At 32.1% G+C, this 18,154-nt stretch overlaps 1 protein-coding gene across 1 annotated transcript; it reads left to right on the top strand.

The window, feature by feature from the left end:
- Positions 1-592: 592 nt before the first annotated feature.
- LOC132739226 (uncharacterized) lies at positions 593-14,644 on the top strand. Its single transcript, XM_060726887.1, has 2 exons — positions 593-1,622; positions 10,474-14,644. Exons 1-2 carry the CDS (start codon positions 1,007-1,009, stop codon positions 13,620-13,622), a joined length of 3,765 nt encoding a protein of 1,254 aa, XP_060582870.1. The 5' UTR covers positions 593-1,006; the 3' UTR covers positions 13,623-14,644.
- Positions 14,645-18,154: the final 3,510 nt, after the last annotated feature.

Here is an 18,154-nt window from a genome sequence, read left to right as displayed (position 1 = left end):
AAAAATAATAATAAATAGAGGTTGTACTTCCCAAAACATGCCAGTTATTGCTATAGATCTATATTGGGTATTTGACAAGGTATATTACTTTAATATTTACATGACTTGCCAGAAATTTATCAAAATAACAAAAAACAGAAAAAACAACAACAACAATAACAAAAAACAACAACAACAACACAAAAAACAAACAAACACAATCACATTTTATCTACTTGCGACAAGAAGACCAATAATTTTCAATTTGCTGCGTTAGCTGTGTGTAATGCTATACCTTCCCTTATCTTATATTTTCATATTTATAAATATCGCGTTAGTTCTTGTATACTCAAATGAATATACACGTGTTATCAAATTAGTTTTATCTAGGCTATTAAAGAGGCTTCAACTACAGTTAAATTATTATACATTAAGAATCAGAGATGGATAGCGAACCATCATTCCATGAGCAGAATACAAAGTACGCCACGCTCGAATGTGCGCATGCGTGTTGCCGGCATGCGCCGTGTCAACAAACCACGCGCCCCGTTAAATCAACTGAACAATTATTGTTTTTCAAACTTAATGTCAAACAATAAGAGCACTCTTCAGTTAGCGATTAGTTTTCAAGTGCAAATCAACACCGCTCTAAGTGGCCTGCTATCATTCCTTATCACCAAATAGATAAACTGAACTCCTTTGGCCATCGGACATCTTGAAAAGTCTTAAGACGCATTTTCTGATTGTTTCTGAAAGTCTGTGGATAGGGACTTTACGATGGAAAAATATTTATCGATTGTGAAATTAAGTTTTCATAATTTTAGAATTCTTCTTCGCTGGTTAAAATTGGCGTTTTGTCATCATCAGCACCCATTGTAACTGTGACTGTTTTTCTTTCTTTAAAAAAAACAACAACTGTATCTTCGGATTAACGGAGGTGAAATCCGTGTGTGTCTACTAGTAAATCATAAATTGTGTTTTATATAAGTGTAGTGGAATCTTTGACAATTTAGTTTCTGGTTTTGAAATGAATTTTTCGGCCAAGATGTTTCGATTATCACTGATTTTAACTGCGGTCTTTTGCGCGCCAGTGATCAAAGACCCTCTGGATGATGATTTGGCCAGAAAGAAACAAGTCGGCGTTGTTGAATCTGAGACCGACAAAATAAACAGACTCGTTGAAAGTCTTAAAAACCTTATTGCCGAAAATGATTTCGCGGAAAAAATTTCATCTCTGAACAAATCATACAACATTGATATTGATGAACTCCTGGGCATTTTTGAAACGTACATAATATATAGAGAGACGACAAACTCACAACATGAGACTGTTGTTGATTTTGAAAATAATTCAACTGGAGGTACAGACACGGCAGATAACAAGAGCGACCTGGACATGCTTCTGCCTAATTTGTTTGCGTATATAGATGAAAATATGGAGGAAATTTTAAATGAACTCATTTATGCGATCGAAGAAAGTAAGAACAGCGGTAAAGATAACATGCAAGGAATTAGAAGTCGAAATGACGAGCTATCTTCTGACATGTTTGAAGCGAAAGTACATGAAATAGAAGAACTGGTAGAGGTGGGGATAAATGCTGAGCAATCTGATAAAATATTAAAAAGAGCCTCATCTGTTACAGGTAAATATTAAGAATAAATTTAAGAATTTTGTCAAATTTATGGGTGAAGGGTCAGAATACATTTAAACTGTCGTCAGAAATCGGTAAGCGTATAAATCGCAAAAGAAATCAGTAAAGTTAAAATCATCAGTTATAGGTCTCACCCTGAGGTGTAATTTCAAATGTGTGCACTTATTTTATATGGTCTCTGCTGAAAGTGTTTCTAAGGCGAGCTTAATAATACGTGCGAGCTAAGTTAAATGTCAGTTTGTGAAATTTTATTTAACATATACAATTAACCAGAATGACATTAAACCACAAAAGTACCACAAAAGGGATAATAATACGCATAATACAATTATCCTAAATAAAAATGCTATTGTTATGTTGCATAAAAAGCGAGGCCATGTGATAATAATGTTTATTTATTGTCAAAATAGTCAAAATAGTCGCTTTACACGATAAAATTGAAAATTTTGAAGTTGGTCCGGCGGTAAATGCAAAATACCGTCCACGCGACCTAGTACCAGCTTAGGCAGAATTCGATACCTTTATAAAAGTTTTAAGAGGCAAATATTGTTCATCTTTAGATATATGCATTTTACGAAGTTAGTCAGGTTTATAATTCTAAGTAGATATTAAAGACGTTTATGGGAGCACTGCAGTTTTTAGCATATACAAAGAACAAACAAAGTAACGCGTAGAATGTTCTCATTTTTTATTTTTTTTATTTTTGGCATGATGTAACGGCAAAATCAACATGTTTATGCTACAAGGAAAGAAAGGGTGGCCTGGGTGTTCTTTAGTGATTCCTTTTTCTTCTTTTTCTTCTTTTTACCACCACATCAGCGCTGTGTGTGCCGTTTCGAGGCCGTAAAAAAATCGCCACGTACATTTAATCAGAGATGTTATATTTCCGATCTTTGAATGTCATTCAACTAATATTATGGGGTTTTTTTTGGTACTTTCTTTCTTTTTTTCTCCTTTTTTAATTTTTTTTCTAGTAGGCTGGTTACAGTATTTATTACATAAATACTGTTAATCAACCTGAGGGTATGTTGCCTACTGTTTTTTAAATGTGTCTTTTGACAGCTAATCTGTGAGGTGCAGGCTTCATAACCTCAGATCCCATGTCAAAATTCCATTTTATTTAGCTTCGCCTGTTGTTTTCTCGTTTAGGGCACACGTTCTTTTACATTGAGACCAAACACCGCATTTCACGGAATGACACTAACATGGCACATTGAAGGTTCTATGATAACTGCCAAATGAACCTATCTTGGATGTTTCTGAATTCAAAATATAAATATTACCATTTCATGTTAAATTTAAAGTCTGTATTAGCCGGTGCTAGGGGGTGTGGATCCAAACTTGCAACATTTTCATTGTTGCCGTCTTTGACTTTCTTTTAGCCTGGGATTCCTTTTTTCTTTTTCTTTCCTTTTTTGTGATAAGAAATGTTTTTATGACAATATTTTATATTAAGAAAATGAACAAAGGGAGTTGATAATGTAGTAATCGTATAAAATTATCTTAGATTAAAAAATATTTCCTTATTTTCATGTTAAGATAAATACGAATGTTATACATGTAATCATGTATAATAAATGTCCACAGCGTTATAATTATGTAAATGTAGATTTGTAAAGAAAAAATCTACTTATACTTTAAAAATATGCTCATTGAGCGTAAAACTTAGTATAATAATTTTCGAGTTCCCTTTTTCATAAATTGATATAATTATATGAAATAGAATTCTGCTTCAGTAAGATATTACACACACAAAAGTAATCAATATTTAAAATGACATATTACACATCCAAGAGTAATGAATATTTAAAATGACATATTACACATACAATAGTAATGAATATTTAAAATGACATATTACACATACAATAGTAATGAATATTAAAGTGACATTATGCTCAATTTTTCATTGTTAAATTTAGCTGAATTGATAATGCATGTATATTTCAAAATACTGACTGTAAAATGGTGATTGACCAATAGTTGATATTGGGAAATGTTTAGGATGAAATATCAATTTGCCTAAAATATAAAAACACTGTCCCATCTTTTTTATAAATTAAACACTATACGTAAATTACGATGTTCCGGTATATACATATAAATTTCAATTGGCCAGGTGATGTTTTTATCGTCTGTGCAATTGACAGAATTATGTAAAAAATGTAAACTTATTTTGACTTTCACATGTTCATTCCCTATATACTTTTGGATGAGCATAATATCACTTTTATATTTAAATACAATAGTTAATGTTTAAAATCATTATAAGATTATGATGTTCATATTTTTTTTTGATTATCTTGTTCATAACAACAATTGTCATTGATGAATTGGATTACCAAACTAGGATTGAACCATTTAGTTCTACTCAGGTGCCTGTTTGTGCCTTAAATATTGTACAGAGGGGCAACTGAGGTCGTCTTTTGAAAGTCGCAATATGACATATACTGCGTTGGTGCGACGCAAAAAAACACACACAAATACAAACAAACAAAAAACAAGCAAACCAAAAAGTTAAGTTAAAATTTGTTTTAGTTTGATTGTAATATTTGAAGCTATAGGCTTAGAGAAACACTTTGGAATCCATTCCTTGAACTGACAAAAATGATGTTGATATTTAATATCAGAAAAATAATTCAGGCTCTTCTAAATGCGTAACAAGCTATCTAAAAACCAAATGTAATTTATTCTTTCAAATCAAGGTAATCTAGGGATCAGGAATTGATGGCAATTTGTGCTAAAATAATAAAAAAAAATAATTAAAAAATGCAACACGATTACGAATGATAAATTGTGCCGTTCAGATTGTTTAGTTTAATTTTGATAATTTCTCACATTACGTAACCGATTTATACGGTGCTATAGAATAACACTTAACACTGTTATAATACAAAATAATCATCAGAATACCACTTAACGTATGATTCTAAATATTGTGACACCTCTATTAATGGATTAAAAAAGTGTTGAACGAATCCTGGAGTAGTGGGAAACTAACATATGGCGATTGCTTGTTTAGTTATATAAATTATGACAAAATTATTGTAAAAAATATATTTACAAATGTAACATAATTGTCTAGATAATGCAAGCAACTCGTACATTCTTAATTTACAATTCAGTCTGTGAAATAATAAATATTTTCGCAGCGATCAAAGAGTTGATCATATTTTTCATGTAAGATTTTTGTATGTTTGCAAATTGTTCAAATTGACTTAACATTTTAAAATTTAGGACCCTTTCACGTAAAAAAAGTGATTTCAAATAAAATTGTTCTAGTATTGAAGTCTGCACGGCCTTGTTCGCTAACGTCGCTCTTTCTTTAATAGTGTTGTCCAAAAACAACTAACCTGTCCATTGTGTATACATTATCCGGTGGTGGCACGCTATTTTATTATGCTTCAGAAATGCATATGTATTAATTCTTTAGGGATATCAAACATGTGTTTCATAATGTTTTAATAATGGTTTAAAAACATGTTAGATGTTTAAAATCTGAAGAAAGTAGCACTGAACGTATAGTAATATGTCGTAAAGGTAACAAAATGTATACGTAAATAAAGTAGTATTTTGATTTTTATACAAAATAATGAATCACTATTATCATACTAGTTGCCAACAGAGCAAAAGTAGCAAATATGACTAAGTTTGTTTGTTTGTTTGTTGTTTTTTAATTGTTATAAGATACCAAAAATATTTTATTTTTTTGAAAAATAAAATTGATAGCATTTCTGATGCATAATTGGCCCTTTAAGGCAGGGGTGATAGTTCTAAGCCCATTACTTGTTCTTCTCTGATAACAGCTTATTGCCTTTTAAAGACGCAACTTCATAAAGCGTTGTTCTATAGTAATATTCAACCTTTGGTTAATGTTTTTTCTTTCCGCTTGACCGTACCATTTTATCTGTTGACCAATTTTAACTTTATTAATGCACATTCTTTTCTTTTTATTATTTCCATTTCTTTAAATTTTATTTGTTATTTATTTATTTATTTATTTATTTAATGTTTTTGTTTTTCAATTTTTTTCCTATAATATATTACATATTGAGTTGCAAAAGAAAGTGTGCACTTGCTTACAGTGGACATTTAGTATCCTTATTGAATCAAATTTCCCAGCAAATGAGAGACTAATTCCAAATTTTGTTGAAACAACAGTGAGAGACAGATCACAATAAAATTTATGGGTGTCACTGTTAGCAATAATGATAAACGTTTCTCATAGAATTTATTAACTTTGTTTCTTCTTGACAAGATACATGTATGACATTTAGTTTTTATTTCGCTGTCCTCCACAAGTTCAATTATAAAGTAACTACTTTCTGTTAGGACAGTACTGTAAACGACCAGACAACTGAAATGCAAATAGAATGTCAAATCTTGTTGTTTAGAAAAATTAAAGATATACTATGCTCATACTTAAATAAAATATTTTTATTGATTAATTGAACACTATGACATTCTCACTGGATATATCTAAGTATATATTCATATTGTGGCAACCTATAGTATGCAGAGTTTTAAGCATACTTACTTTGTGTGAAGTCAAACATGTTTATTTTATATATACAGAGAGATTGTGTTGCAATTATCAATTTTCTCTTTCATAAAATTTGAGCATAGTACACATATCTTTAGAAGGAAATCAGCATCTTCTCTTACATTAACCTCGGTTACCGGTTATTGAGTTTCCTGACCGGTTTTAGCTATTAAAAACCGACTGTATTAAACGGATAAATGGTGGCACCCCTAATAAAATTATTTTAAGAATCTAAAGAATGCCCGTACTCATTAGTCACGGAGAAAGCTCATTTCTCTTATAGATAGAACCCACCCACAACACTTGGATCAAAAATCCATTGTTCTTCTCATTCATTGAAATAAATGATCAAGGAATTAATTAAAAACTTTAGAAACAGTAAAGAAGGCATATGCGATTGAAATTTATACGGGAACATATCTAGTAAAGATGCAAAACCTACATCTGATGATTCGAATAACTATTTTTAGAAAATTTTATAACATGAAAAAAGTAATATTTCTGATGATTTTAATAACTATTTTTAGAAAATATTATAACATGGAAAAAGTAATATTTTTTTTACAAAACTTACGTTTACACATAAAATGTGTATAAACAAACTTCAAATATGCAATGCTGAAAATGAAAGGTTTCTTTTATAAACGGATGATAATGAGTTTCTTAAACTTAGATTCTGGATGTTTCAGTATTCCTAAATAAGTAAGAGTCATTTGATAATTATCATTTCAGAAGTAATAGTCTAAGATAAATAAACCAGAGCCAGGTATTTATAAATTACAAACGATATCTTGTAACTGAATTTAGTAAATTTTATGTCCATATTGAGAATCTTAAAATCTTACAAATACAAAAAAATAGAGAAAAACAGAATCCCTAAAGAAAGTCCAACACAACAAAATTGAAAATGTTGCAGGCCCGGTTTGATGGACGGTACTGTCAAGTGCAAACTACCGTCCACGCCCTCTAGCACCGGCTTAACATATGTATACACAACAATAATGTCGTGCTACAAAACACATTTGAATGGATAAAATGCTCATGTCAGCGTTTAAAATGCTTCGCAAAAGAACGTCATCTCGAATGACGAATCTGGTACAAAATGACGTCATAACTCTAAATTATCATATATGGTTAAAGTGGGAAACTTTGAAGTTCGATTATGAACATTGTCAGCCTGTTAAATTGCTGTCATGTCGATATATCTTTTGCTATAAACTTAATAAATACTGTAGATATTAAAAATCTGAACTTTTATCAAAATATCCTTAACACATTTGATACTACATTGTATTTCAAATGTGAAGAACTGAGATTGTTTTGTTTTGACCTAAAAGAAAGTCAGGGCCATGACATACGGTCAAACATCTGGTAATAGGACGGTTGTTTGATTTGAACTTAATTTGTTATCACCGGTCAAGAGATAATGTAATGACCTAAGTCAAATTCCTCATAAAGGATAAAATCTGTTAAGACGATCGAAGTTTTTAAAGACAAATAACTTAGTTTTCTTGGAAATGTCCTAGGTTTTAAGGGTAAAGACAACGTTGGTGTATTACATTGCACCATTTATCAAGATAAGCGCTGTGAAAATGACAAGAAATGTCGAAATCCACTTAAGGTACCGATCGCAAAGTGATAAACAAAACAAATAGCGTTAATGTTTGTAAATGATAATATTCACCATAATATATATAGGTGTAGCACCAAACTTCCTGAAATGGACAAATATCGTTGAATATAAATCGAATTTATTATTTAGGAAACAATTATCGAATATTAGAATAAACAATATTGTGTTCAAATAGAAAGTTATTTCTCTCTAACGGATGGAGAAAAATCTTCATCATATAAACCTTCTTTAAACTGTCTAATTGACAACAGCCGTATGAACACATCTGCGATTGTTTCTAAATTCAAAAGTTTATCATATCATTTTTAAATGTTGAATTCTGCTTAAGCCGGTGCTAGGGGACGTGGACGGTAGTTTGCACTTGACAGTACTGTCCATGTACAGGCTTATTCAAACCGAGCCTGCAACATTTTCAATTTTACCGTTTTGATCTTTCTTTACTCTATTTTACTTTATCAATCATTCTTATACGTTCAAATTATATCGGAAAATTATGTATGTCTTAAATAGTCTTTACTTAAATGTACCTTCAAAATGACTAATTATTATTAAAGTGTGAAAGAAGATAGGCAAGGTTGAGTCTAATTTCTAGGTCGTTTGAGATAAGTTCTTCCTCCTTGACAAAGATCACCCGATGACCTAAGATAAGACTAAAAGATAAGAGACAAAGAAAATTAAGTCATTGACTGTCCGCTTAAATGGTTATAACAAACATCATTTGTTTTGATTGTTACTTTTTCTGTTGTTATTTTACATTGTTGTTGGTTGTTTATGGTTTTGTTTGTGTTTTATTTCTTTGTTTTGTGTGTGTGTTTTTTTTTTTTTGTTTTTTTTTTGTTTTTTTTTTTTTTGGGGGGGGGGGTTGTTGTTTTAGGGGGGGGGGGTTGGGGCCCACCACACTGGCTTTTCTGTATAGCTAAGCAGCAATTACCAAGTTCTGGGAAACTGACCCGTCTACAAATGTGACATTATTTCTGAATGAGCGATGATAGATAAATGACCATTAGACTAAATGTCCGAGATCTTTGTAACAAAGAAATTTTGCCATACTTGTGGATTTAACCAACAACCCCTGGATTACTAATCTGATGTTCCCCCTATTGAGACAATTTAAGGAACTCCACTGAGGTTTAGAAGTCTAAAAACATAACATTTGAAAATCTTACATAAATAAGCTGTGACACTTTAAACAGAAATTTATACAAAGACAGTTAAGAAATATACTTTGAAATAAATAGAAAATCGTATTTTTATGCTTCTCTTGGCCCGATTTGGCTGAAAAACATTTAAACGCTTTTCATTTTGGGTCATTTTTTTACAATTTGAATATTTATTCTTGAAAAACAAAGAGTGCGAATGATCTGAAATTTTGCACAAAGATTAGTGGTCTAAACCTACATCAAATGGTAAATTTATCTGGAAAAATATTTTCAGTCCTTTCATGTCAAAAAACCTCAATGGAGTCCCTTTAAGTCTAAACATGTCTAAGCAACGTTCTTTTTCTATGTAATTAATGCAATTAACTTTTGTCTTGCTTTACGAAATTTCAAATTCAGCAGAATGACATAATTTCCGTGCTTCTTTCTGTATGACAACACCCATTGGAACATCACACCATTAAAAAGTACATTGCATCGAAATTCATTTATGCTCGTTTCTTGATAAACTATCGCATCATGAAACGCAAAATTGTAAGTTAAAAACGTTTACGGCACAATGAAAATGTTGCATGCTCGGTTTTTTTAGTCTGTTCGTAGACAGTTCTTGTAAGTGCAAGTTACCGTCCACACCCCCTAGCACCGACTTAAGCAAATTCAGTAAATAGAAATGAAAATAGGAAATGCAGAATTAAAAAAAAATATCCGCGATTGCGATAGTAGTATCTTTCTGTCATTTCTATCTAATAAATACCTTAGTGTTGCAATTTTATTATGCTCTATCCAAAATAATGCATTTGACCAACCATTGTTTCCATAACTGTTGAGATAGTGCAATATTAAAGTTTTTCTGTTAAACAAATATTATTGTAATGATTCATGTGCAATTGTTATTAACCGCCCAACATATTGTGGTGTTCAAGTGACATTATGCTCATGTTTGAGCTGTCAAGACGTGCTAAATAATCAATTTATTTCAAAAGATTGACTTTTATAATGTTTTTTAACCAATAATTGATAATGAAAAAAATGTTAAAGATAAACGTATATGCATTCATTTCATAATGAAAACTTGGACTTAGTCCTAATACAAAATAATTTTATTACCTCCCTTTATTTGCATGAAATGTTAAATTCTGTAATATCTTTATAAATAATGCTTGTTTGGAGCATACAAAATAATTATTGATAAATCTTAATTTGAGCATCATATTTATGATATAAATCTTAAAAAATGTGTTACAGGATCTTTAATCAACATTACAATAACACACCTTTAGTTTAAAACGTGATAAGTTTTCATGAATATGCGTAAATATAGAAATAATTTGGAAAGGATTTTCACATTTTAGCATGTGCTCGTATTGTAGTTGAACTATGTCATGTGCTGTCATGCAAAAGAAATTGCTTACCAATCTAAACTATTTATAGATGTTTCATCTTATGCACGCAGTAATGAGAACTTCTTTCATGTCATAAACTTAATCATGGCCATTTATTTATTTTCAGAAATGCCAAAAGAAGCTCCTCTTGTTGACGTCGAGGTTGATGTAGGCGCTAAGAATGCCAACAGCAATGATAACTATGACTTGCGACGTATGTACGAAAAGCGTGGCGCGATATGTACCCTCATTAAAGGATATAGCAAGACTCCTATCTACGTCATCTCAACGTGTCGACTCGGATTTGCACGTACAAATATATGGGAACTCTGCGAACGGAGAGACCCGTTTTCGACCCGTATGCATCAAGATAGCATTATCGACATCACTCGAACTCCGGTGCAAGATCAAGAAGGTTTTGTATATAGAAACGTGTACTGTGCACAATGTAATGACATTACTTTGGTACAGGCATGGACGACAAAAATAGACTGTGAACATATGCAGCCATTATCTCTGTCTGACGGGAAAGACACTGTGACTTTGATGAAAGAATTCACAGAAAATCGATTGGGGTGTATACGTAAATTAAGTCCAGCTATTCCACGTATGATACACCAGTGCTCTCACGTTGACGTCATAAGCACAATGCGATACCATACAACACGTATTGGTGACAGCGGAAGAAGTGATACGTCACCATTTCCATTATCGTTTTCTATACTTATGAACTTTGGGTTTGATGGAAAAACACATATTCTCTTTTCAACCACAGCAAACCCTCAGAGTGTGTCAGTCACATGCAATTTAAATGAAAAATATGATCCGCAGTTTCAAAAATGCAGACCTATTGTATGTTATGATGGATATCAGTTAGTAGGAGGAACGTGCGAGAAGATAACGAACAGTAATCATGACCCTGATGACTTGGCTAATTTGCAAGATACCGACGAACCATTGCAGGTTGTACTCACAATAAAGAACGTAACAAATGGAGATATTTATATGTTGAGAATCGCTGGTATAGAAGGTATTGTCATTGAGAACCTAGCAGACATGTTTAATATTAGTAGAACACGGATACAGAATCTAACATTGGGGTTGGTAAACACAACGGGAATGGTAAATAGAACTGAATATATTATTGAGATACATCGATTTACAACACCCCTTCCGTCTAAAATATTTCCTCAAATACAAACATCTAAAAAGCTTCTTGAACCTGACTGGGCTATAGAAGTAAAGCCAACACAGCCAATTAACGACATGGCAACGAAACGGGAACGCGATCCGAAGAATACAAATAAAGTTGTGTCTGTTCCAATAATTCATCCGGAAAATGACGAAGCTTCATATAGGGTATATGGGACAAATGATAGAGATGAAAAGTTTGCTAAACCTGACAAGAAGAAAGGCGGAGACAGCAAAGGAAATCAGTTGGAAACTGACGACAAGTATAAAAGTCAAAACGATCGTAAGCAAATGACAAGCGGTGTTGGTGTCGTTCACCATGACGATTCATCGAATAGTTGGAACGAGATCAGTGAAACTTTATGGAACAAAATGGCGGGTTTGTCCGTTAGAATATCTTTCATCCTCACTCCGGCGCATAAAAATAGAACCCTTCTAGAAAAGTCCGTCAAAACAGTCGTACAATCCATGAGTAATTTGATATATAGCAATACATTTAGTTTGACAATTAACGGTACAAACTACAAAGTTCAGGGCGTTGAAAACGCACCTCAAGGTACATCAATAGACGACTTTTGCAAAAAAGGAGTTCATCCAATGTTAGAAGATAATGAATTTATTATCAGTGCGGAGCAAGTCAATTCGACAGAAAGAAATGGAAGTGTAACTGTCATCATAGTTAAAGAAACCGGGGAAAGATTTTTACCTGGCGAGTATGATTTAACAGTTAACATTGAATCACGCGTTGGTAACATAAGTCAAGCAGAGGTATCAAGCTTTGCGTTCGTCTGCAAAATGCCCAAAATCGTAGACGAAAAGTGTGGACGAATTGTTCTTGATAGACAGGAGTACAATTTGTTTGACAATAAGTCCATTGCATTTGCAAATCGCACGTATAACATGAGCGAGTATGAATATGTTAACTTACAAGAGGAAGTTGTGAGTATATGTACACCGTCTGATTGGGCTACAATGGAAAGAACATACGAATCCGGGAAGTGGACTCTAGCTTGTGGTGAAGGTTTGATAAAAGTGGTAATTGCTGAGAGTTACCTTACTTTCATACTGGGAGTTATCTCTCTTATTTGCATGTTATCGGTGCTTATCACGTACGGATTGTTTGACAAACTGAGGAACTTACCAGGTGTAAATACGATGAATCTGACATTTTCTTTGTTTATGGGAGAGCTAGTCTTCATAACATCAGGATGGATTCAACCACATCAAGCCTGGCTGTGTTCCGCTGTCGGAATGCTTCTACATTACTTGTTTCTAGCTACATTCTTCTGGATGAATGTTATGTCGTTTGATGTATTTAGGACCTTTGGTAATAAATGTATTCTAACTCGAGTACGCAAGAAGAAGAAATATTTTCCGCGATATCTGCTTTACGCCTGGGGTAGTCCTTTTCTTATTGTTGCCTTATGTGGAGTTATTGACTATACTGATCTTATTGAAGGAGTTGAAATAGGATATGGTGGAAGTTCCGTTTCAAACTTAGGCATACACAATGAACCAGAGGTTACAAACTCATCGATCTTCAATGATTCCCCAGACAGCCATGTTTATAGCATTGGTTGTTGGATCCAGCAACCAGTGGCATCGATGGCCGCGTTCGGAGGACCTATGATCCTTATTTTACTAGGGAATACAGTAATGTTTATAAAAACGATCATCTGCATCCGGGCAAGCACGGGGGCAGCAAGATTGAGTGTGCGCAGACAGTCTCTGAAAAGACACATGACCGGCCGAGATGATGTAATGTTATATGTTCGGATGTCTACGGTCATGGGATTTACCTGGGTTTTCGGGCTCGCTTCATCAGTAATCAGTGCGTTTGGCGGACCTACTTCTCAAACAATTTGTATTATTTTACATTTATTAGGAATTCTGTTTATTGTATTCAACTGTTCTCAAGGGATTTTCATTTTCTTTGCATTTCTATTCAATAGAAGGATTCTGGCAATGTATAAAGGATTATTGGAAAGACTCAAATCTGAACGGTCAAGGCCGATTTCAGTCTCATCAAGTAGAGCAACTTTGACAACTCAGATAAGCCAGTCGTCACTGTCGCACATTACATGATTTGTATGTTATATCTCATAACGTTATTTTTGTTATAACGTGTTTATGTTACCTCCACTTACATGTCCAGACAGCCTAATCTAACTTACCTTCACTAATATGTTCAGATCGCGTAAGATAATAAAGGAAAGCGGCATTAGTGTTGATTAAAACTGTATTTAACACTTGTTAGAACTGTGACCTTTCATTTTCGTCCTGCGGTGCTGATTTTAGGGGTAACTAACTTGCCTTGCTTAGAAATTGGAACATTCCATTATCAGGTTGATTATATGATGTTATATGATGTTTAAAATTAAAAATGTATGGCTATATCCTGGAATATACCCCAGGGTCTAAACCAGAAGTATATATAAGTTCATTTCTTTTTCTGTTGTTTGTTATTTACTTCTGAATTATAAAGAGGGCCAGATTTAGTATGTCATCAGTCATGTATGTAGTATGCATTTGTTACTAAAAGACTGATCGGTGCTGTTTCAATAACACAGAAAAAAATGTATGTAGTTTTGTAAAAATTGGATATTGAATGAGTGAATGTTCAATGAATCTACTAAATGTATTGAAAGTGTTGAAAAATCGTATTAATATATAGATATAACATTGTTTTATTCAACTTGTTAAATACATTATGTATTGAATCTAAACGAATATACTAATAATAATAACTTATTAATTTATCACATATCCAAAAGAAGCACTGTTTACATTGCTTTTTAATATTTTTTTCGCATTGTTTCTACACAAGTATAATATCGTATAAAATTACGTAATGGGTTTATTACTCTTGTGTGCGATGGATAATAATAATAATAATAGTAGTAGTAGTAGTAGTAGTAGTAATAATAAGCACTTTATTTCATGAAGGTAATATACTAAAAATACATGTCTGATTTACAATATGGCCTTCGATTAAAACAAGGTAAAGAAACTCACAAATATTTACACAGATAGAAAAATGTAAACAACAAACATTTAAATCGACGTACATGTATTCATGATATTAATATTTCAATTGTATAGCAAGTATACGTAAATGTGTATTTCTTTCAAAGGCCCATTATGCCTTTGAAATTGTTTTTTTTTATTTCTCAAAAACTCAATACCGGTGTTAAATAGTCGATAAACACTACTGAGACGAATATTATTTCTGAAATATAAGGAGTTACAGTCATGTGTATTTTCAGTTTTTAATCATAGATTTATTGTTATAACATTGCTGAAAATGTTACTGTACTGTAAACGATCGTTTACAATTGCGGAAGGTTTTACAGTCAATGTAACTATTGGTGTATTTGACATTTTAAGAATATATACATATTTTAGACCATTTTTACAAGACGTATCTACCATGTATATATTTTTTAAAGTCTCTCTTATTGTTATTCTTTAATTATTTATAAATTCCTTTTTTAAATATTTTTTTGCAATGAATGTTGTTGTATGATGAAGCGTGACATGATTTATTTTGTATATGTATATCATTTGTTGCTTGAAATTAAAATCGACAATTCTTTATTTTTGAGATTTGTTATACATTTTGCAGTTCTTTTTCTCTTAATTTCCGTACATATTGTGTTTTATCATATATACAGGCATTAGCTTCACTGGTAAAATAGGGCCTTCTATAATTCCAAATTTATACCTGCTTCTTTCCTTGTAGTATTTTCACCCATAAAGCGTGCCCTTTTTTATTAAAGTAAGTATATTTATTTCATAATAAACAGCAAAACATATTTATTTTAAAGATAAAGGGAGCTCCATTGAGGTAAACTTTTTTAACATAAATATGAGTAAAAAGCGTTGTAACGCGTTGCATTTTTGTGTTATTTTACACATTGAAAAAGATGATATTGGTGGAATGATTTAAGATTTTGCACATAAGTAATTATCCACACCTACATCAAATTGAATACAAGTTTCTAAAAATATTTGCAGTCCCTTTTTCTTACATCAAACCTCAGTGAAGTCCCTTTACTTTACAAAACCAACGTAATGCGTTTGCGACCAGCATGGATCCAGACCAGTCTGCGCATCCGCGCAGTCTGATCAGGATCTATTCTGTTCGCTTACAAACCATATAACAAGTAGAGAAATTGATAGCGAACAACATGGATCCTGATCAGACTGCGCGGATGCGAAGGGTGGTCTAGATCCATGCTGGTCGCAAACGCATTATTATTTATTCAAGGCCTATATTCAATATACATCTTTATATCAAATTTTACCAAGTTGGACTCAACAACTATATAATAAATAAACATGCTTTGAATACCCGAAGTCCTTTTGGCAAAACCAAGAAAAGAAACGTATGAACGTATATTTCGAAACAAAATCATAACTGAAGTAGCGTATCCACAGAGACAAATAAATTGAGGTAGAGATCAAAACAAAGTCACAGAATCAAATAAGTTAAGGTAGTGATCAAAGCAATACCATAGAATAAAAAATGTTCAGGTAGAGATGAAAACAACGCGACAGGATAAATAAGTTATGGTATAGTTCAAACAACCCCATAAGTTAAAGTAGAAATCAAAACAAGGCTAAAGAATAAAATAAATTGAGGTTGAGATCAAAACAGCCATAGAATCAAATTAGTTAAGGCGCGGGTCAAAACAACGCCAAAGAATCAAATAAAATTTTAAAAAATGACTATAACAAAACATAATAATCTTTTATTATGTAAATGATATTAGATAATCAATCCAAATTTTACAAAATACACAATAAAAATCACGTTATGCAATTCCATCAGATAGCAGAAATAATGCCACTCTCGACGATTCACATGCTCAATGACGACGCATGTCCAATAATCACGAGCTCTTAAATACACTTGAGCATTTACATTTATTTTTTTAAAATTACAGTAACACAGGCACTCTGCAATTTGTGATTATTTTCAAGTGTTAATCAACACTCTTCCAGACCCCCTGCTATCTGCAAGGATAAATAGGACCCTTGGTCTTCAAACGTCACATTCACCGCCACAACATGTATTTGTAAATACCGACAATATCATCCAAGTTGAAATAAGTTTTGGACGCAAAACAGAAGTGACGATATCTGAGATAGATCAAATATAAAAAAAAATAATGTTTGTAATTCTTAAACATAAGTAAAAAATCTTTGGATTGAAAAACATACTTTTGGCAAATATGTTTTTACTCTCATTGTTACTAACGGCTGTTCTTTGTATCCCAGTGATAAGTAACCACTTGAATCATTTGGAAAAAACGAAAACAGCGGGCTTTCTTAGTAACACTGAAGACAAAATGGACAAATTAATTGAGAGTCTTAAAAACCTTATCACCGACAATTATTTTGAAGAGAGACAATCGGTCTTAAATAAATCATATTCTATTCATTTTGGTGACTATTTAGGTTTATTTAAAAAACATGTCATACGAGGAAACTGTAAAATCAAATCAATGGGAGCAAACATGATTTCGAAACAAATGTTGCTGGGGATATAGATAAAGACAATGATAGAAGAGGCCTCAACATGCTACTGTCTCATTTATTTGACTATACAGTTGAAGGTATTGATGAAATATTAAGTGAACTTATCTATGGCGATCGGTGAAGATGCAGACAAAGATAAAAATCACATACAAGAACATAGAGATATGTTTAAAGCTAGATTGCAAGAAATAGAAGAACTTTTGGAAGTTGGAAATATTACTATGGAGTCAGGTCAAATACTGAAAAGACCACGTTCGTTTTCAGGTAAATAATATTTAGTTTAATGTATAATTTCTCCATTACAAATGAAAGTTTATTCTTTTTAGCCTATCTTTAAGGACTGTCAGTAACAATGGTCCGGACTGTTTCATACTTTGTAAATCAGTTCATCACATGAACCTTGGTGCAGTAGGATATTGAATGAGTGTAGATTTATTTCTAAATGTATTGGATAAGTTGAATAAAATCATATTATTCGAACCTCTTGCAACCATAATATTGTTTTATTCCAAGAGTTCAAAAAATGAGTATTGAATCTACAAGAATATAATATTCTTTTTTTTTCACATATCCAAAATAAGAACAGTTTACAATTAAAAAAGTTATCTCGAGAGAGATGTCTTCTTTTCTCATTTTTTATTATATACATGGATACAGTAAAATGCTTAAATTTCGAATACCCTTTATATTTGCACACATTATCATAACATGCACCATATTCAAAATTGGAATAAAACAGTAAATCTTATATAAGCTCTTATAAGAATTATCTTATGAAAAAATCGCAATGAAAACAAATGAGAATTTATTTCTTCCATCTTACAGGGATGGAAATTTATTGCAGTACGTACATTTACAAACAAAGAAATTTCAACAATTCAAAGTATGAAAGATAGTACCATATTGTTAATTCTCTCCATTATAGATCACCAGGGGTCATAACATGCTTGAATAAACACTTTGAGAAAACAAGTATACATTTATTTCACTCTAGGTTATCCAATAAATTATATCTCTTTGTTTTACTAATTTTTGCGTCAATTTCATAGATCTGACCCATAATAGTGCCATAA

This window comes from Ruditapes philippinarum, unplaced genomic scaffold, assembly GCF_026571515.1.
Source record: "Ruditapes philippinarum isolate M1 unplaced genomic scaffold, ASM2657151v2 ctg5576_1_1_1_1, whole genome shotgun sequence".
In the NCBI taxonomy this organism is placed as follows: Eukaryota; Metazoa; Mollusca; class Bivalvia; order Venerida; family Veneridae; genus Ruditapes; species Ruditapes philippinarum.
Note: the sequence above shows the minus strand (reverse complement) of the source record. Positions and strands in the feature narration are given on the sequence as shown.